The following is a 22,010-nucleotide window of genomic DNA, read 5'->3' as shown; positions in this document are numbered from 1 at the left end:
TTCCCAGTGCAACTCTGATCCCCTTCCCCTGCTCAATCTGCTGCTCTGCTTTATGCTTCCTAGCCTATCTGCTGCTGTGCTGCTTGTTCCCTGCCTGTCTGCCACACAGAGGCTGCTTATGTCATTTGTGGCACTGGCACTACAGTTGGCCACGTCTGCCCTAGTTGCTGCTTGTAAATTCATGTCTTCCTGCTTTGACCACCTCCTGCAATTTTCTTGCTCAAATTATTTTGCTTACTGTTTTCTTTTTTTCTCTCTCTCCTTTTTAACTAATTAAACTCATATGTTGCAGACAATGGCCATTTGCAAAGGATGAATCACTAGAATATAAAGCCACATCTCCAGTTTCCAAAAAAGAAGATGGAAGGGGTAAAACTTTGTTTTAAGGGTGGGTTTGTCAGAGTCCCAGTTAAATGAAGAGTTAGTTAAACATTTAGCTGAAAATACAACTTGCATTAAACCTCTAATTTGTGAGCAGTGCAATTCCTCTCACTTTAGGGAAATGAAGATTCAGTTGCATATTGCTTCTACTGCTGTAAGAACTTTTGGGGGAGTGGGGGAAGCAGTTATAATTCTCACAGGCTGCGACTGAACTGAAAGTCCTTCTTGAAGTAATTTGAAATGGCAGCTTCTGGTAAATATCCAGAATGTTTCATTATGTCTGGGAACACGTAACATTTCTTGTAAACCAACTAGACTGTCACATTCGTGCTCCAGGATTTTTTGGATATGGAGGATGTGTTATCCTTTGCCTCAAAGAGGGACATGAAAGGTGGAAGACTGGGATGCAACCTGTGTGTTACTTGCATTAAATTCCTGGTGTCCTGCCCACAATTTAGTCCTCGTTTCCCTTGCACATTTAATTTCAGTATTCATGTTCCAGTGCTTTCAGGTCTGCCCCCTTTACATTTGTAGTTATAGTTATTGTGTCTTAATAAAAAAGACCATGAGAGAATCTTCAGAAGGAATTTTGAGTTCTGAAAGGGCAGGAGCTACATGAACCTATTAAGGCAGAGGTGTCAGACATGGCCAGTGGTCTGTCTCTGGCCTGTGGAGCCCCATAACCCATTCCCCAGTACTGCCCCGTTGACCCACATGCTGTGGCAGAGTGGACCCACAATGTATATGACGCTTGCTGAGTCTGGGTCCCAGGCTGCACTGCTCATGGCACTTACTGGGCCCAGGTCCTGGATTGGCCCTGTGAGGATGCCACATGCACTGGATCAGGCATGTGGGCATGAGCTCTGTGGGCCTGACCTGGTCAGTGGACTGGCCCCATGGCACTCATTCAGCTCATGGGTCCAGATGGATTTGACACCCCCCTGTTAAGGGAAGAAGTTCCACTTTCCTGCTGTGATGGATCCTGGTAAAAGCTGCATGCTTGCTAAGATGCTAGCTTTATACTTGGACCTATGCAGACTACAACTTAAATTGGGGCAATATCACATGTTCACTTGCAGGGGTTGCAAATCATTTAAATATTATGACTTATTAAAGTTAAGATTTGTTAGGAACAGATACGTGTTCATGCCAAGACATGCACTAGTTGTGCTCTGCTGCTAGAGAGGCTGATGAGCTAGCATCTCAGCATGTCTTGCTGGAGAGTCATTACTTTCTTTCCCTCTCCCCCTTCCCCTTCCACATAAACTTCCCTAGTAGCAGTGCCGCCTCCTCCTACCATGCCGCCTCCTCCTACCAGTCTGGCATAGCAGCACGTGGCCAGTCCATCTCTGACCAAATGACACCCTCTGGGATCACAAGAGCCTGTTGGAACTGCAGAGCTGTGATATACAAAGACAGGATGTATTAACTGATACATTTTATCTTCAGATCATATCTGAAAGGGAACAACCTCCCAATGCTATGAAGGTGCTTATGGGCTGAACTGCTTGATTGTGCTCACTTTTTAACAGCACTCACTGTGTTAAGTTGAATGTGGGACTAGGCATCAGTCACCATGGAACAGTTTACTGACATGTAATTGATGAGCAGGGGTCCTGGTTTTCTCCAGTTAAAAAAAATCCCCAATATTCAGTTAACCCCCAAATCCATATTTTCCCATGATTTAAATGAAACACCACTAATATATGGGAGCCTTCAGGTCTCTCCACAGGTCCATAATGATGGCAGCCTAAATTGCCGCCTCTCTGGAAGCTGCAGCAATTATCACTGCTGTCTCTCCCTGACTGCCAAATTTCCTGACTTGTGGGGAGCCCTGCAAGCTGGAAGGTATGCCGGCCCAGCCACTGTTGCCCTGTGCTCAGAGACAGTGGCTGAATAAGCCCCCTCTTGCCAACAGGGAGCTGTCTCCCAGCACAGGGCAGAAGTGGCTGGGCTGGGCAGACCCATCTGTGGTGCAAGCAGCCCCTCTGTGCTTGAAGCAAGCCCCGTCCTGGCAGCAACGGGCTTATTCAGCTGCTGTCCACAGGGTCTGCCCAGCTGGGCTGCAGCTGAAGCTTGGGCAGGGAGAATAATGGAGGGCTGAATAAGCCACCTCAGTGGCTTGCCCCAGCACAGAACGAGCAGTGGGGGCTGGTCCCACCCCACCCAGCAGCTGGAGTGGTGAGTAGTGAGTGCCCAATGGGCAGGAGCCCATCACGGCTTCCTGGCGGGGCTGCGCTATGGGGCCGGCAGAGCAGTTGTGGAGTGTGGTGGCACTGCTGGGGCTTGCAGGGCTCTGGCCTCAGGCCACTGCACTGCCACGTGCAGCCCAAGCCCACATTGCAGCCCCTCACCAGGAAGGGGCTCGCTTTCCCCCACAGTGTGAGAGGGGCTGCTGTCCCCAGTAAGGGCTCTGCCTCTCCTGCCACTGAGACGGGGAGGGGGCATAGCCAGGAAGGGCCCCTGGGGTGGGCAGATATGTGATTATTCTTCTGGCCTCCAGCAGATGGGACGGCCAGGGGTCCATTCCAGGCAGGGAGCCACCCAACTACCAGTGGGCTAGAGGGGAAACTAACTCTGTTCCCTGCTCCCCTCTGCCTCAGGGGCCATGGTTTCCCCCTGCTGCAGCAGCGAGGGGGGAGCACGGGCAGACCCAGGGCTTGGGTCCCTGCTGGTGGCACAAGGAAGGGGAATTAAACTCCTCGCTGGCTAGTTCAGCCTGGGTTGGCCTTGCCCCCCAGCACAACTTCCCTGCAGGTGAGGGCTGGCTCTTGCACGCCCTGTGCCTGGTGTGAGCACCTGCAGGCATGTGCTGGCATTGTCTCAGTCCAGAGAGCATGTTTGTCCTGTCACAAACTGGTTTGCCTAGGCAGGTTAGAGTAACCTCCAATGGTTGAATCAGTTCAGGCTCTGGCTTTTTGAAAGTCTGTTCCTAGTCTTAAAATTTGAACTGGCTGCTTTGTGAACCTGAAATTACAGAAAAGAATATGCTTCTCATGCATACCTACACAAAAATGCTTGATCGGGTGTGTTTGAATTTGCAAAGCCTCTTCAATATGCTGTTGAGTATGGGTGAAGGCAATACACTGGTTTACTATAGATGGGGCATATTATGCTCTCTACCATGTCATGAGTTGCCTTGTTCTTAAAGTAAAAGTAACAAATCTTACAAAGTTCAGTTGGAATTGCCTAATATATATACATATAAGTGCTACTGAAGGAGGTAAAATAAGAAACTACTTTGCAATGACTTGTTAACCTACAAATATCAGAAGACATGAAAAGTCTCTGGTGTATTTTGCAGCTACCTTTACAGCTCCTCCAAATAATGAATATCTAAATTTGCTTTGCATGTATTGTATTATAAGTGATTACTTTTAACTAAATTCTATTTTCTGTAGAAAGGAAATGTTAAATGCAGCACTGATTCCATTTTAGGGGCTCTCAGTTTGTTATGCTATGCAGAGGCAATTCAAACTTTTTTTATCTTGATAAAATGAGGATTAATTGCACAGCTTTATTGGTAGGTTTATTGTTGAGGTTTTTGTTGTCTGTGTTACTAGCTTAAATAGCTAAATTTCTTGTTCTTTCTTTTTTCCTGCTCTATAATCTAATATATTCTCTTCTGAATGTTTAATAGTAAAGATGTACAAAATTTGAAATGTGTTTTGATCTTTATAGAACACATTGTGTAGCTTCTTCAAATTAGTACATCTGCTTTTGTATCCTGTTTAGATTTTTGCAGTTCTAAAAATTAGATTTTTATGTTTTTTAAATGGTTTTCTTTTCTTATCACTGTATGAAATCCATACAAATGACAACTGAATATTAACTTCAGTTGTTTTTGTAGCGTGGTATCAAATGTAAAATAAGCAAGCTGAAAATAAATACTTAAATGTTTCAGCTATAGAAATGGATGTTTGTGGACTTTTATTATATTTCTGAATTGCATATCTGCATTTTTATAACTGAAACAAACGTTTGGACAGCTGGCTGTAATCTTTCTATTATAGTACTTAATAGCTGACTCATTAAGTGTTGTTTAAATTGCAGCTCTCCCATCCTATTAAGTCTGGGACTTGTAGCAGAACTTAGTGCAGTGAAAAAAATGTTTGTATTAGGTGCTAAAAGTTAAATAAATTGAAGGATTGTGTACAAATCCAATAACATATTTGGTGATAAAACAGCATGCAAAATTATTTGGTGATAGGCCCAGCTCTGAAAAGTGGTTTGCATTGTAATTTGTTTCCTCTCAGGATCAGGCCTGAGAGACTGGAGGTAGAGTGTTTTTTGGCGAGGAATGTGTCCCCACAGGTAGTTAGGTTTTTTGTTTGATAGATTCTGGTATGCAGTTTGTGGGGGTACGGAGATAGTTGGCAGGTTTTGTGTTTTTGAGTTGTAGGAAGTTGGCTTCAGCTCTGGTGATGAGGTTAGGTGCTTGTTTGAATGTACAAACCACTTTTCAGAGCTGGGCCTGTGAACTGCACTTCATCAGCCTCCGAGGTAATAGGTACAGAAACTCATGGAATCAAAATACACAGTGGAATTCTGGCACACTGCGACCTGCCGGACATCTGACACCCCAGGCACTCTGCACTCTTACCTGCGCTGCTACATCCCCCTTTTTCCCCCTAACCCCACCCCCTGATGCCTCCGTTTCCATTTTCACTGACTGGCTTCCTTGCCTGCATTGCGGGCCAGGCCAGCCTCTGGCTTCTTTACTGTTCCTTCCATCCAGGACCAACTGTAGGTACTTCCTCAGTCTGACAAAGGGATTTTCAACCCTAAAGCTTCCAAAGATACATTTTTTTTTTTTAAGTATTTCTTTTTCCCCCCCATAATATACATATAGACATAAAAAAACACAAGATAAGCCATCACACTCCATGAGTAACTTCATATGTCCAACACTACACAACATCTTTACTTCTTGCTGTCAATTCCTTTATAAAAGAGTAGGCTCTGTGACAGTTCTGTTTGGGTACCTTTGCTGCTGCTGCTGCTGGTATTGAGCCAACTAAGTTATTTTACCTGTTGTCACGTAATGTGGTGAACCGGACACAAGGCTGTAGGGGAGGAGGCCTCACTGAAGCAACTGCCGCGTTGTGCAGAGGCCCAAGCGTCAGAAAGGGCGCACCTTAACACACACACAGTGTCACCCACCCGCGTCACGAGTTTTTTGCCTTTCAGTAGCTTGGGGTGAAGGGCCCCAGAAGACAGATTCCCCCAGTGAGATGCGCGCACAGCTGGCAGGCTTCATGGCCTCAGCAGGGGCTACCACCCCTGCAGTTTTCAGCCCACTGCGCCTTAACGCACACAGGGTCATCTATGTCACAAGTTTTGCCTGTCAGCAGCTTGAGGTACAGTTTCCCTCAAATCCCTGCACCTATCTTCTTGAAACTTGGCAGGCTTTGTGGCCTCACAAGGGGCTACCACCCCTGCAGTTTTCACCACCCTGTGGTGTAACATATACATGTGACAAGAGTTTTGCCTTCATGAGTTTGGGGTGCAGTTCCCCCCAAACCCTTGTATCTATCATCTTGAAACTTGGCAGGCTTCATGCTCTCAGCAGACGCTACCACCCCTGAAAGTTTCACCCAAATCAGAGACAAAACAACGAAGGTATAGCTATTTCATTGATTCCCCATTATACCCTATGGCAGGATCTCCGAGGCGGCTCTGAAGCTTCTGAGCTGCTTTGGCCAGACTGAAATGGCAAACCAGTCCAGAGCTCTGGATCGCATCGCTGACGTCCGAAGCGGCCAGATCCAAAGCCAGATCAAATACCTGCCTATTCACACAGGCCTACTAAATTCCCCTCCCCCCTGGAACCAACAGTGAACTTGTGTTTGATCTGGGGTAACGTAACTCAGAATGCTTTGCAAAAATCATTCTGAATTACAGCTGGGAGCTGCACTTATGTCTGCACCCTACACAATTGTCTGTTTACATCCTTTGTGGTATTCACACTTCGTCATGTTTTTGTTAATTCTTTAATAAAGGACTAAGTGTTTAATATAAAGACTCAAAGCTGCAATTCAAGAACCCAAAATGCTTTTGAAAATGGTGACACTTGTATCTGGATGCATTTTCTTTGGTATGAGACTCCTACCTTCGGTTATCTTTAAAATCTCATGCTCTACAGTTTCCTGAGAAACTTTCTGCTTGTGATTCATCTGAATCTTTGTACTGGACTGATGGCTTAGTTGTTCTAGACACTTTGATTGTCTGGAGCAGAAAGCGGGGAAAAAACTATCCCTAAAAGTGACAAAGTTCTGATTGTCTTGCAAAAGCAGAAAGCATCAGTGAACAGTGTCATGAAATGGGATTCGGATGACTAAGCCTTGATAAGCATGGAGGTGACAACGGATTGATTTTGACAGCTTGTTTGTTGGGAAGGGGATATTTGGAGAAATATGAGAACATTTATGCTTACCATATAGAATCCTTAAGTGTCTAACTGGTGAAGAAATCCTGATTGGGGCCAGGCCAGGTCAGTTTTTAATCACAAGCTTGTAAGATTTGTGAGAACGCAATATGCTAACCTTTCAGCAGAATGAACTGAAGGCAGGAGGGTATCAGACCTCAAGGTAGCTGAGGGCAGTGATGGAAGATAACAAAGACTCATCTAGAATACATAGGCAAAGATGTGATAAGGTGGAAGGAGACTAGGCAAGACAGAAGAGATGCAAGGCTGTAGTTAAGGCAGTTATAGGCCCTTGAGGCTTATGAGACCAGAGGTAGAGTTGTAAATAACATAAATAATGTCAATTTGGATTTAAATGTCTCCTGGGCAGGCAAAACAAAACGAAAGATGCATATTATGGACAGTTAGACTTCCAGATGCCAGGATTCTGGCTTTCAGAGTGAGTCCCAGGGTATTGGTGCAAAAATCAGACTACAAGTATTTCCAGAGAGCTTGATGAGCTTGAATGTATGTACAGTTATTGAACTAAAGCATATGTGCTTATTTTGGCATCTTGCACTTGCTCTTCTTTTGTGCAAGTACACATGCATCTGCAAGACCTGTAGCACCTTTTTGGAAAATATGTTCCTAAAGGCTTCTTCAATCAATCACCCACTTCAGTGGTGAATAAAATATGTGCTTTGGAAATACTATGATTGTGGCCAGTGCTCACGTGATGGGACAATAAGTTCAGTGTACGGTGCTGTCAAACCTAAACCTTCAAAAAATCATGATTGGATGAAAAGACATGAGACTTATTTTTCTCTTAACTTTTTTTTTTGCCTTCTAGTTCCTGAACTTTTGTGGAATACTGCCTTATTTTCAAACTTTTCTCTGAAGGAATGAGGGATAGAATTCTTTTAATACAATAAAAAAAAAAAAAAAAGCTGAAATTTTTTGTCTCTTGATGCAAGTTGCTGGAACTTTAGGTAGCTGGAAATATCACAAGCTGATGAAACTGAAGGTATTCATTATCATAATATCTTATTTTAGTAACATCCCTATGAGGCAGAGTAAAATTACTACCTTTACTTGACAGGTGAGGAATTTGAGACAGGCTAAGGGTCAGATCCTGTTCCACCTATTAGACACTTAACTGGGATTAAGCACCTAAGCATGATCCTATTGTATCCTGCTCAAGGCCTTTGGTTAAAAAGAAAATAACAAACATACTTTTGTAGCTTTTGTCAGATACTTCTGTATTTTAGCCTTAAGGCTAAGTCACACAAAGCAGTGGGCAAGTAGAGGAGCCATGTATAGTTTAAACAAGCTGTTTTTCAGGGACTTGAGCAGAGGTGGAATAAAATCACACCTTAGTAACTTTAAGTTCTTTTGGTGCCTAACAGGTCAAAGAGGACTGGGCCTGCTGTGACTTGCCTATGGCAATGTGTATTATTTATGTCAGAGAAGGGAATTTGACCCAAGTTACCCAAATACTTTGTTAGTGACCTAACCAGGAGATAAAATCATCCTGTGTCATAGTGGGAATATATGAGCTCTATTAGAATGGAATCTGCAGTGTTGGGAGGAGTAACTTCCCCAGGAATGTGGCAGATACTTCAGTCCTGTGTAAGGTGCTTTGGGCTGAGTACTCTAAGGTGCTTCTGAATCCTCTAAGTCAGGGAGTTAAATGTACTGCCCAGGGAGGGTGGGCCATCTGGCCTGTAGGGTGTTTCAGTCAGATCTGGTGCCATCGTGGTGTCAGCATAGCCAGCACCCAAGGAGTTAACGCTACAATTGCCCAGGTTCCCTTTTTCCCAGTGCTGCTTTTATGGTTTTTGGTCACTGCTGGAGACCAAATTTGGCAGCAGTTGGTGGGGAAAGGGCAGTAGCATTAATCAATCCTTTGCATGCTGGTCTTGTCAGCACAGCAGCTCAGGGAGAGAAAGCAGCTTTCAAACTGATTTTGCTTTGACACACCCATTTAAGGCAGTGGTCCCCAACCTTTTTAGACCACAGACTGGCAGACCATGGATCGGAAGTGACTGGCATACTGTAGACTGGCAGCCAACCCTTTTTTATACTTCGTATAAAAGTGGACTGGCTGCCGGTCCTCACTATCCTGGGCACTTCTGGTCCATGGTTTGCCAGTCCGCGGTCACTTTTGGTCCGGCAGCCAACCCTCTTACATATTGGCAGCCAACCCTTTGTGGCCCAGCATTTGTCCACGGCCTGGGGGTTGGGAATCTCTGGTTTCACCCATTTTAGACATACAGTACTCACTCTCTAACCTAACTGAGCATTGTAGACTTAGTTATGATCTTAGTTATGGTCTGTGGTACTGATTTAAAGTTTGGTCATTGGTTCTGGGGCCATGCATCAAATGAATGGCTTCCAGAGGGCCATCAGGTTTGTTGTTACTATGAGGTAGAGCTGGCTCTTGTTTCAGGATAATAACTATCAAGAGCCTTACTATTAATGTTGACTGGCTCATGCCAAATCCTATGAACTCTTCTGTACCCTACTCTTTTGTATCCTCTGCTTATCTACTGAATCAAATCACTCCACCTTTTGTCCTTTATTCCTAAACTGAAGGCTCCCCATAAATCCAGACAAGAACTTGTTTTTTTGGCTTTTGTTCCTGATGCACTTCTCTGAATAGACTTGTTCAGGCACAAAATGTGTCCCAGTTCCTAGCCTCTTTATCCAGTTTTGATGTGCACTGCTGTGGATCTGAATTTCAAATTATCATTTGCAATTGTACCCTACAATCCTGTATGTCACAGCTGGCATGCTGACACGTGAGTTCAATCCATAGGAGAAAGATAGAGTTTTGAATAGGAAGTTACTTCTTGTGTACATTTTTACTTCTGCTTAGAGATGTCTATTCTGATGCTAAGGTTTAGGAATTTAGAGAATGACAGGAAAATATTTTTTTCTTTTACTCTGCAAAATATCTCACTGCTAGCGTGAAAAGGGTGTCTAGGAATAATTCTTTATGCATAAATTTAAAGGCCTGCCAGAGACTTCTGCATGTGAACAAGTAATCTTAAGAGTGGATAACTTTTTTTTTTTTAAATGAATTATTTAAATGCACTAAAAAAACTGTTTGAAATTGAAAATAATTTCAACTGTTTGAAATTGAAAATAGTGTAATCTGTTAAAGTAATATCAGCTAATGTATATTTGCTGCCAGAATTTAGAAAGTCAAAACTGTTTGTGGCAATTGTTTGCTGAGCATGCAAACAGAATTTAATAAAATAACATAATGATAGGAGTGTGCTCTGCTCCTGGGGAAAGCATATTTTCTTCAGTTCAGTTAACTTGTTGTAGTTCTTTGCAAGGGCTACTAGTTGCATTGTTGGGCATTGCTGACATTATCTGGAAATAAATAGAAAACGATATTGTTTGTTAACACACCTTTCTTATTGTTGCAAAAAAGGTAGTCATGAAACAGCATGCTTTAATGATTGCTCTTTATTTTTCTCAGGAAATTTTAATCTTGCTTTGCATTTGCACTCTTAATTTTCCTCAGAAAAATAAAGAATGCAAATGCAAAGCAAGATAAGTTTTTTTTTTTTTACTTTAAGGTGCATACAGAAGGGCTGGCTCCATGCACATCGTGCAGCGCTGTAATTTAGAGTACTTTTTATAGCACTTAAACGTGATAGAAGTGCAGTGTTGGGGGGCGGGGAGGGGAGTGGGACTCTAAGCTTCCCTTTCCAGGCTAGGAGGCAGGGGTGCTCTGCAACCTCTTGGGGCTTCTCCACTGACCAGAGTACAGAAGTTATTTAAGGTGCTATAGGTTGCTAAAGTGCTGTAAAATACAGCGCTTCAAATTTAAGACCTCATTTAACAAGGGTTCACTTAAAGCACTATACCTGTTTTTAAAGTGCTGTAAAGTCATGGCAATAAAAGCACTTTAAATGGTGAAAAAAGGAACTTTTATACACAGTTGTCAGTATAGATTGATTTAAATTAAAGTGGTGTAAGTTGAGTATGTCATACTTAATGGTGCTAGTGAAAGTTTTGTCATATTCACTAATGTGTTTCTGATTGGAAACATTGGGTGATGAAACACAGGTTCTACCAGCATGTTGAAAATAATCTGGGGGCGAGTAGTCTGTCCGTATCACTTGGATTTGCAGTCTCTTGAGCCAGGGGCAGTCTTCGTTTTGTCTGTTCTGTACCTAGCACAGTGGGTCCTGGTCCAGCTGTAGGGCTCCTTGATGTTACCACAAAGCTAGCAATAGAACCTAAACCATACCCAGACAAAATTGTTTTTTAATAAGTAAAGTCTTAAAGAGGTACTAAACCTGGAAGCTGCAGGACTGGACTTCAGCTCTGAAGACTCGCTGGTATATTGCTGCAGAGCTAATTTTAAACTGCTGCTTGGCAATGTGAGTAAACATTGTGTCATGTTTTGCCTGCTCCAGAGGAACAGTGCCCACACAACTCTGCCCAAAATGACATGACTAATGCAGTTGCAAGTTTTCTTTTCCTCTCAGGGTGAGTCATCCTCATGCTGTGGTTACTCCCTTCAAAAGCTTCAAGAAATCAATTTTTGCAGAGGTCTATGGAGAACAAAAAAGCTCTTACTTTTTCATAGATTGTGTTACTTTTTTTTTTTTTCTCTTAGTGGCTAGTGCCATTAACTATTTTGGAAAATAATACTACTAGAATGTGAAATGAGCAGTAGATGGCTTTTGTTTAATGGATTTCTCTGTACTGAGTGGGCAAACAATTGAGCAGAAAAAGTGAGCCAAGAAGAGCTGGTTCTAAAATGCACTGCAATTTGATTATTTGAAATTTAAAAGTATTTGGGTAAAAATACTTTGGAATACATTGCACATGTGGAATTCTGACTACTGTGACACTAGCCTCATCATAGTTTGGGTGGTGAATAGTTCCATCTCTCTCATTTTTTATTTCCATGGCAAGAGAAAGAACAAGAATAGTGATGAGGTGTTTAAAAAAATGTACAGAATTGGATACCTGCTCAGGGACAGTCCTCTGTTTTCTTTTAGTCCACTGTCATTCAAGGAGCTTCTCTAAATCACTAAAACCAATTTCCATTTGAATAGCTTCTTGGCCCCCTTCAAATGCCCTTTGCCTCTTCAACTCTTCAGAGTTTTTTATTAGCTCAGTAATGGCCCTTCCCTAGACGTCATGCACCAACTTTTTTCTGTTTGAAACAAGTTGTTTCAGTTGCTAGAGATAATCAGGATTTAAAGCATATAGTTATTGCATCATTTCTTTTAGATTTGTGCTTTAGTTAGTGCTTGAGAGCTTCTATGGATTTTTTTTGTGATGGTGAAAGCCACAAGAAAGCCTTGTAGTCTTGAAGTAAACTTCATACATGCTGTTCATGGACAGACATCACTGGTGTGTCTTGCATCTGAGCAGCTGATTGGACTAGCCTTAAGCTAGACAAATAACATGTCCTTTAAGGTTTTGCCAGTGGATATTTGCATTTAACCCTTACTCTACAAACTCTACTCAGTCTCCCACCCAGTTTCTCTAGGATGAAAGATTTTAGCTTTGTTAGAATTTGGACTCTTGACTCAGGATTTGTGCACTGTATTGACCAAATTTCAAGAATTCTTTACCTGTCCTTGGAGTCAGATTTCATTTTTCATTTTCAGAAGAACTTAGTATCTTGGCTGTCTCTAGGGGTGGGCAAGTGGGGTGGCTGTTCGGGGCCCTGGGCTTTGAGGGGCCCCACAGACAGTGCCGTACAGGACCTGCTGTGGCTGCCGCATTACGGCCACTTCTTTCTCTGCTCTGCAGTCCAGCCGCTCGCCACCCCCACCCCTGGCCTTGCACAGCCTAATATGCCCTGGGCCCCGCACACCCCTAGGGATGGTTCTGTTGGCCATACAGCTCTTGAAAAACATGACCCTAAAATGCACTGCATCAAAACACTGCTCAGTAACATTAGTCGGGGCAGCGTGAATTTGCCTGCTTCATTATGCAGTATGGCTCAGGAGCATGATGTATCTGGGCCCAGCAATCTCTTCAAGATTTCCAGGGTGGGTGATTGCACCCATCTGGAGGGAGCTTATGCCAAAGTCTGGATACCCTGATTGTGAAGTAGTTTTTCCTAAAGTTGAGCCTGAATTGGTTTTCCAGGAGCTTGTGGCCATTGCTCCTGACTTTTCCCCTCAGAAGCCCTGATGAACAGTTGCTTGCTGAGCCCTTGATGTACTCCCCTTGTGTAACAGTGTTGCACAAAAGCGGTTTGTTTCTCTGGAGGCCCGCAAAGATCACAGACACGCAAACATCAGCCGGCACAAAAGGATGTATTTGTTTGCAAACAAGGTCAGAGTGGGGCATTGATGCCCAAATCAGCTAGCGGAATTTATCTTCTCTCTCCTGAGCACGTGTGCAGACACTGGAACTCTTACAGCTACTTCTGTTTCATACAAGCATACATGTAGTTACATCATTACATACATTGCATGTATAGTATAATTAGCTACTTAAGTATGTGGGGTGGAGAGATGAATATGCAACAGTTCATTAAGCATGCCCAGAAACTACAACAGTTTGCCAAAAGTTCATACCCCAAGACCACAAGTCAACTGAATTCCAGCTTCTGTAATCAGCATGAGAAAGGCTAAGGCGGGTGAGGGGGAGAAAGGCGCCTTGGGCAGTATTTCTTTCTTATCAGGTGCAAGATGCAAGCTGCACATTTCTAACAATATTCCATTTCTAACAACAGTAAGCTGCTAGCAGGTCCCCTCTCACCTTCTTTTCCTGAGGCTGAAGAGTCTCAGATCCCTCCGCCTTTCCTTGTATGGCTTGCCTTTTAAGACTCTGAACATACAGGTAACTCTTTGGACTCTCTCCAGCTTGTCCACATCCATGTTGAAATGCGGAGCCCAGAGCTGTAGTACTCCAGCTGCAGTTTCATCAGTGCTAAGTAGAGTGGATGAATCACCTCCTTGGTTTTGCTGGAGATGCATCAATTGATGCATGTCAGAGTATTGTTTGCCATACTGGCTACACAGTGTTGAACTGCCAGCTCATATTCATACTGTGGTCTATTATTACCCCAAGGTCCCTTTCACTCGTGGTGCTAGTCAGTTTGGTGCTGCCAGGCCTGTAGGTGTGTTAGGGGTTGCTTGTCCTGAGGTGGAGCACTTTACATTTCTTAATGCTGAATTTCATCAAGTTCCGATTCACCCAACTTGCTAGCCTGTCTGGGTCCACCTGTAACTGTAGCTTATCTTCAAGCGTGACCACACTTCCCCATAACTTGGTGTTGTCTGCAGCCTTGCCACCTTTTTGTTTCATCTTATCTTGCCTTTTTTTCTTTCTGTATTGTGGTTTAGGTTTAATTTAGTAATTGTACCTTTTTGAATAAGAAGGTTGTGCATACCTTATCTGAATCCTCTTTGGGTTGTCCTGTACCACAGACAAGGAAGAACCTTCTACTGTTGTATCTATCAGTGCCTTTAAATTTTTTAAATGATCAGACCTTGTTCATCTTCTGTTGTCATGTTTTGAGGGGAAACTTGGATATCTTGGTGTTTGGTGTGTGTGCATGTTTTCTGTATATGGGTAGTAGTTTGCCTCTGGCTGCCTGGCTAATCAACAGAATTATTAGTCTTGAGACCTGTTGCTTTTTTTAAGGAATGTCGGTATGAAACAATGCAGTAGTGTTGTGATACCCAGGCTATCTCTGAATGTGCCACACTGAGTAAAAGAAGGCTGATTTAACTCGTTCAATGTTAGCTTGGGAATAGAATTCTAGGGTTGGAATGGACGTCAAGGATTATCTAATGTACGTGTGCGCACTCACATGCACCCCTTTCTTTACTGGTGGAGGCTGCACTGTTCTTCAGCCATCCCAAACATGTGGAACTGGATTCTGCAAGACAGACATATCTCTACAGTCAGGAGAAATGTTCCATTTGTATTTGTACTACTTGCCTCTGTCCTGGGGTTTCATGATCCTGTTTATATCCTGATTTGGGCTTGCTGCACTGAGAGCAAAGGGATGCTGCTGGTCTGGGATAGGAGTGCTAACTAAGAGTGCTGCTTACAGCACTTCTTTTGCCAAGGGAAGAGGCCTGTTAACATTTAGCATATTATGTGGGTGCACAGTCCTTATTCATGGAAATTGGGGGTGTTTGTGGTGGGGAAATGCAGATGGTATGGCAGGGGGGAAGGGATCTTTGTCTTCCCTCCAAATGATACACACCTTGGTTTTTGGAGAGAGTCAGTCCAGAGTCTGAATGCAGTTAAACTTTCTTGGGGGTAGTGCTGTGAATGCCTACTATCCTGGGATTATATATATTGTTCAGAAGCAAAACCATTATGCTGTTTTATTGCTGGCTACATGGAGGCCTGTGGAGGAAATGCTAAAGATCACAGGTCAGCAGCCATGAGTGATAGGGAAGGATGGGGAGGTATATGTGTTACCAGAAGCAGATCACAAGTCCAACCATATTAAGATTTTTCTACAGAGATGAATCTTAATGCCCTATATTTTTCAGCTGTAAGCAAGTGGGAACAATTGGGGTATTTTATGCCTTGGATGGAAAAAGCTGTCTCCACTCCTTGCAGAAGTTCAATACTGAAAATGCCAGTTCTGAGTTCTATATGGGGCACCCTCCTGATTTTAGATTTACATTTTAGAGTCAGAAGAGCCTCTTTCCTCATTCAACTTTAAACTTATGCTCTTTTTTATTTGTTCTTATTTTTATAGGTGAGGGTGATGACTTTGATTTATCTGATGCCCTTGGTAAGTAGGCTATTTCAGCAAGGTTTTATCATCTTTGTGTAATTCTCTCCCTTTTCCTCTTTCTCTTATAAAATCTTTAGTTTCTCTCAGTCCATTCAGAGCTTCTGATGAAGTGGGCCATTGCCTATGAAAGCTCATGTGCAGGGATCTGGGTTCTCATTTCCTGCACAAAAATGTGGGTTTTCTCAAAGGAGAAAGAGATGGATTTTCTTCTTTTTAAAGGGGAAAAACACAGATTTTCTCCTTGCAGGCTAGCAGCCTTTCAGCCTGAAAGCAGCTGCTTGAGGCTGAAGGAAATGCAGGGGGGGGGGGGGAGGAAACCGCCGTGTGTGCAGTCATACAATGGACAGCATAGAGCTAGGCAGGGTGGTGGGAGCAGGCCTGGCAGCTGGATGCAGGTAAGTTTTTATGGGGGGCAGGGGTTGGAGGGCCAGGGCTGGGAACTGTCCAGGGGCCTGTGGGTGCAGGAGGGGTGGTGTATGTGTGGAGGGGATGGGTGTGTGAGGCAGAATGGGTGCTTGCCAGTTGTGGAAGGTGTCTGGGCACTGAGGCTGTGGCATGGAAGGGGGGTGGGGAGAAGGTGCTTGCCCCTGCAGTGGGGAAGGGGTCAGAGGGCCTTCGTAGGTGGTGAGGAGTTGCATGACCGGGCTGGCAGCACTGGGGTTGGTGCCCATGTTTGCAGGGGCAGAGCAGCCAGGAGATACTTCTTGGTGGGAAGGGAGCCATGTCCAGGCCACCAGGCTCAGTGCTGCAGCCCCAGCCCAGGGTGGGGGGTACCACAGGCTTCCCCTCCTCCTTCCAGCCTTTGCTGGGGCCGAACTCACTCCGCTGCCACCTACACAAGTCGGAGCTTCTGCAGCTGCCGTGTTCCAGCTGGGTCTAAACAGGGACAGTGCCGCCCTGCTGGGGGGGCGGGGCATGGGGCTGTGGGTCGGGAATGAGGGGCACTGGCATCGGGGAGGGGGCTGTGGCTTGGGAGTTGTAGGAAGAATTTTTTATAGGAAAAACATAAATGTAGAAAAACACAAATTTTCAACTTTATCATCTTTTGTAGATGTGTCAACTTCTCCAAAGCAACCTGGTATACCTACCAAAAAGCCACACTTAGGTGAGTAGTTATATGAAGTCAGCTTTTAAAACCTTTTACTATTTCAGATAATAGTTTACTTTTCTGCTATTCAGACAGCATTGTTCTTCTCAAGGTAATTGGAATGGGTTTAGTATAGGTGACTAGGATTGTTCCCTGTGCTTTCTTTTTTGTTAATTGATCCCTTAACCGCAGTGCTACCATGTTATTAGTTCTTTTTTAATAATTGAATGAGTTTAGTTATGCGGAGCATTTTAAAGATGCCACAGTTGTGCAAAAATGAGGAATACAAAGGGTATACACAAAGGATAATGTTACCATAACAAATGTTTATTTATGCATCGTAGCAAAATAGTTTAATTTTCTTGAACATACAAATTTAAGATATCAAATATTTATTCAAAATATAAACACCACACTTTTCTGTCCTTTTGAGCCAGATAAACTGTAGTTTCCCTTTTCACACATGCAGAATTTGGAATTGCTCTTCTTTTTTGTAAGAAAAAAGAGTTTTTGCATTTCTAAATTCTCCATTGCTGTGGTGAATGTTATTTTACTCCATAATCACATGAACAGACAGATACCATGAGAAGGCTGATATGTTCCCATGGCTTTTTTGACTTAATAGTTACCTAAATGGTTGTATTTAATAGATCCATCATGTCACAAAGCCTCTCATGTACAAATACAGACTGGGGAATGATTGACTAGTGCTGTATAAAGGGACTTGGGGGTTACAGTAGACCATAAAACAAATATGAACCAACAGTTGCTCTTATTTGAGTTGGAGGCAGGGGGGAAGGGAGGAGGGGGTGGGAGCCAACAGCATACTTGAGTGTCACTTGCAGGTCAAGGGAAATAATTCTTTCAGCCTGTTCAGCACAAATGAGGCCTCACCTGGAGTCCCGTGTCCAGTTTGTAGAAAGAGTCCAATGAAGAGAGATAACAATGATTAGAGGCCTGGGAAGCATGACTTGAGAAAAAGGCTGAAAGAAGTAGGGTTTAGTCTGGAGAACAGAGAACTGAGGGGGATTTGATAATAGTTTTTAAATACCTGAAGGGAGGGTCAGGGTTAAAGAGGATGGAGATAGAGTTTTCTTTATGGCTGAAAGGATAGACTTGTAACAGCAATCTCAAACTGCATCAGATGAAATCTAGGTTGGGGATCAGGAAGAACTTTCTCACTGTGAGAGTAAGCAGTAGAAACTTTGGCAACTTTCAAAGGCAGATTAGAAACATTTGACTGGGATGGCTTAGTTAGTTAGGGATGATACTGCCTTAGCAGGGGGCCGGACTAGATGACCTTCTGAAGTCTCTTCTGGCCCTAATTTTCAGTGTTTTTACATGGCACTACTGAAATAGGCAAACAACTTTGTGATATTCTGTTTGCTTTCTTTGTTTTGTTCGTTTTTGTCATGCACACTTTGTTTAAATCAAGTTTTATTTTCAAAAGTTATTCTTGATCTCTTTCTAGAAGATGCTTTGGGTGGAGGTATGTATCATTATATTTCAAAAACTATTGTAGTGTGTTGATGTGGTTCAGCATTATCTTACTGAAGACATTTAAATAGATTTGAACCCAAAAACTTGATTGAAACAAAGGTAATTGGAATACACATCTTAATTTTACCTCATTTTGAGGACTAACATTAACTGCTCAGCCAACTTAAGTTCAGTTATATTGTTTTAGTTAAGGAGGAAAAACCACTTACCTGGTTTAAGACTTAAGCCTCTTAGTTATAGCTAACAGGCAGTTATTCAGGGACTTAGCAGTTTGTGTGAGCAAAGCTTATTGCAGCATTAGAGTGAAACTATATCAAACATGATGACTCAGGCTGAGTATTCAGCTTGCTTCTCTTCTTTAAAAGCTTGTAGATTTAAACCTTTTTAATGTTTTTAATAGGTGAAGACAGTTTAAATGATCCTGAAGGTAATGGCAATTCTGGTGGTAAGAATTCTGTTCTGAATGGTATTTGTGTTTGTGCTGTTGCCATGCTGTTGGTTTTTATTAAGCATGCTTTTCAGAAGATTGTGGTGCCAAATTAATTTGCTACTGAAGATGCAGTGGTGACATTGTTTATTTAGAAAACACTGGCTCTTTATGGCTCTTTTCCTTCAGAAAGAGCATGATGCTTGGGATCTGTCTGCAAATATGCTTGGCAGAGCCATGGCAAAGTACAACTTCCATAGGAGGATTAATAATCATATAATGTAGTCATGGGTGGGGTTAGGAGGGTGCAGTCCACCCCCTCTTCAAATGCATGTGGCATGCACAGTGACCTCTCTGAGCCCACCAGCTCATTGGCATACCTCCTGGTCGGAGCTGCTGCCTTGCAGGTTCCCCCTCCTCTTTAACTCTGCTGCCAAATTTGCCAATGGGCAAGTTGGAGTGGGGATGCAATGGCAGCATTTGTCCCATGTGTCCTAGAGCCACAACAAAACAGTAATTCTGGTCAGGAGCTGCGCTGGCAAGCTGGTGAGCTCGGAGAGTTCAATGAGCCTGTACTGCATTGGGGAAGGGGGTGCGAATCCCCTTTTCTTCTGCTTCCCCCCCATGTACTTCACAGACTTGAACATGGCTGGTTTTTAAACTGATTAAGATGTTTGGAGAAGCAGTTGGGTGATCTTTGTTTTATAAAAATTGAAAAATAAGTTACTTTGTCATAGGTCTTGTCTTTGTATCTTAGAACATGCTTATTCCGTTTACCTTATGTCGAACAAATCTGTTGTAAGGTGTACAAATGAAATCATAGGGTTTTCTGAAAACTAAAATTCTGATGAATGCGCCTGAATTTGTGTCCTGTGAAGAGAGAGAAAACCAGTAGAAAAGAATGACTGTATAATTTTGTCCTTAAATTAGTTCCTAATTGTTTCCTTTCAGACTTGGCTTGGCTCTCTTATCCCACAGTGCCTTACAGCTGCACTGCGATAGTTTTTAATATCACAGATTAAATACTCTTCTGATGGTCCATATTCCCTATAGGCTGAAAGTTGTTGGAAAGGAGTTAAGCTACTAAGGATGATATCCCAACTTCTCTTAACTACCATGACTAATCATGAATGTTAACCAAGTAACATTCGTATTTTTGTTATAATTTTAGAGATTCAGACTTGTTGGATGGAAAACATCTACTGGAAAAGGGACTGGGAGTAAAAGGCCATATTTACCCAAATCCAAGAAGACTTTGAATTTAAGATGACTCCCCAGTAATTAAATTTTTATGCATAGAAAATTATAAACTGGTTATAATCTTCCATGTATAGAGTCTAAGTAGTGAAAGATCATCTTAAATTTATCCCCTTCCCCACTGCTGTGGTAGGAAGAACAGCAGTGGGGAGGGAGAGAGGCCAGACCCTCACTCCTTGTCCCTCTGCCCTTTGCCCTCCATTACCACTTACTCCCCCTGAGACCTATGTCTGCCCTCCTGCCCATGCCTCCCACCACATGCCCCTTGCCCTCGCCATACTCTTTGTCCCTTTTGTGGCTGTGCCTGAACCCTGCCGCTTGCTCCCTGCCCTCTGCTCCTCCCTGTCACCTATTGTCACGCCATCCCCCCCCATTTACTTTCTGCTGCTCTGCCCCAGGGCATACAGCAGCCCTGGCTCAGTTTGGCTTGGCAGAAGGACTGGTTTGGTCAGGGTTGGAGCTGGAGCAGAAGGTAAGCAGAGGTGTGTGAGGGCAGGCTGGGGACTGGGAGGTGCAGTCACTGGGCAGGGGGACAGGCCATTCAAGCGCTACTGAGCTGTACAAATGGGTCTCCCCTGCACTTGCCCTCCTTCACTACCATATAGTTTTCCCCAGCAGTGAGTTGCATCCCCTGCAGCGTGAGCTGTCGCAGGCCAGGTTCAGCTCTGGCTTTTGGCTTTTGGTCCAGAGACGAAGCCAAAGCTGAGTCTCTGCCTTCCTTGGGCTGATACTTGATCCAAGATGAGGGTTTTTATCTCGTGTTGTTTGGGGGAGGGAAAAACCCTTTCTTGGATTCAAGTAAATATGATAATATAAAATAATACTGAAATCTTTGAGATCTGGGGCAGATATCTTCCACTGTGGCTGTTGCAGTTTGTCTGTTCCAAGAAATGATCTAAGGGTGAAATTGATTTTATTTACCTTTTTTTTGTTGTTGTAGTGTCAAAGCAATGTGCTTAGAATTAGGATGTGAATGTGATTCTTTTTTTTTTCCCTTTTTTTTTTTTAATTCTCATTGGCTAAACTTCAAAATCACCTAAATTCCATTTTTTCCCCACATCTTTATTGATGTAAAAGCTTCAGATTTTTTCTTTTTCCATTTCCAATTGCTGTGGGGCCAGGCACCACAAGTAAGAACAGTGGGGATTCCTATGCTCCTGGTGCCTTCCTTACTAGGAAGAAGAAATGCTGGGCTTGAATTCAGGAGGGAAGAATAGCAAACAAGTAATGCTGTTGTCAGACATTGACACACAAGCACTTGGCAGACCTAACCCATGGTTTCCTGCTTTTGTGTTAGTACATGTAAGTATGGCCTCTAATGGCTACAGGTCAGTTTTTCCAAATGGTATGGGATTAGTTGGGTTTGGGATTTGTTTAATGGGCTCGCTTTCACTAGATAGCACTAATTGACTATACCTGGGAGATTATTTGATTTGAAAACCTGGCAGTCGACCACTTTCCATAGAAGGAAGAAAAATGCTTTCTGGCAGAACTTTTTAGTGTCAGAAAGCCACATTCCTTTGTGGGAGGAAGATCTCTTTGCTAAGTCTATTATGGGTTTTTTTTCAGCTCGGTAAAACAAATAAGCATACAAATGACAATATGCTTGCCACACTTTATCCAGTGAAGTGAAATAGTTTGGCAGATGGTGCCTGCTAACTCCTTAAATTACTCTACAGGACTTGTGAAACTGCTAGGTTTGAGCATTGCTGGCAGCAGTTTTCAAAGGAAGAAGCAGAAGTTCTTCTGCCGGAAGATACAAAGGCACAATTCCTGAGCAGTATAGCTTTATGTGTTCCTTGTATACGTAGCCACTGTAGGATCCTTGTCTTCTATAGGACCACTATTGTCTCTGCTAAAATGGTTTTAGTCAATTATGTGCCAACATTAGCTACTGTTAAGCTGAGAAGGGATGGGGGGAGGAGTAAAAGTGTTGGGTTGTATGATCTTCATGTGAATTTAAGAACATAAGAATTGCCATTTATGGGGCCAAACCATAGGTGGTCTACCTTGCCCACTAACCTGTGTCACACAGTGGCAAGAGTGGATGCTGAAAAAGAGAGTGAACTTGGTATGAGCAGGGTTTCTTCATTTCTATCTCACTTTCAGCCTCCAGCATTTAAGATCTAGGAAGTTCTGATTTGGAGGCTGTACCCCTAACTCCCATGCTCAATAACTACCAATGCCCCTTTCCTCC

At 43.2% G+C, this 22,010-nt stretch overlaps 1 protein-coding gene across 2 annotated transcripts in view; it reads left to right on the top strand.

Moving 5' to 3' along the window:
* Nucleotides 1-22,010, top strand: part of LOC149874584 (CD99 antigen-like) — a 48,208-nt gene that overhangs the window by 5,407 nt on the left and 20,791 nt on the right. The window contains exons 2-4 of one of the 2 annotated variants that reach the window (XM_090064230.1): nt 15,504-15,539; nt 16,594-16,647; nt 18,530-18,556. In XM_090064230.1, coding sequence (XP_089920356.1) covers nt 15,504-15,539; nt 16,594-16,647; nt 18,530-18,556 — 117 coding nt within the window. Of the gene's footprint in view, nt 1-15,503; nt 15,540-16,593; nt 16,648-18,529; nt 18,575-22,010 lie in introns of both variants that reach the window. The other variant, XM_090064220.1, reaches the window with a different exon arrangement.

The sequence above is a fragment of the Crocodylus siamensis genome, chromosome 1 (genome assembly GCF_052110815.1).
Source record: "Crocodylus siamensis isolate JL-2025a chromosome 1, ASM5211081v1, whole genome shotgun sequence".
NCBI classification, from domain to species: domain Eukaryota; kingdom Metazoa; phylum Chordata; order Crocodylia; family Crocodylidae; genus Crocodylus; species Crocodylus siamensis.
This window is presented reverse-complemented; position numbering and strand designations above follow the sequence as displayed.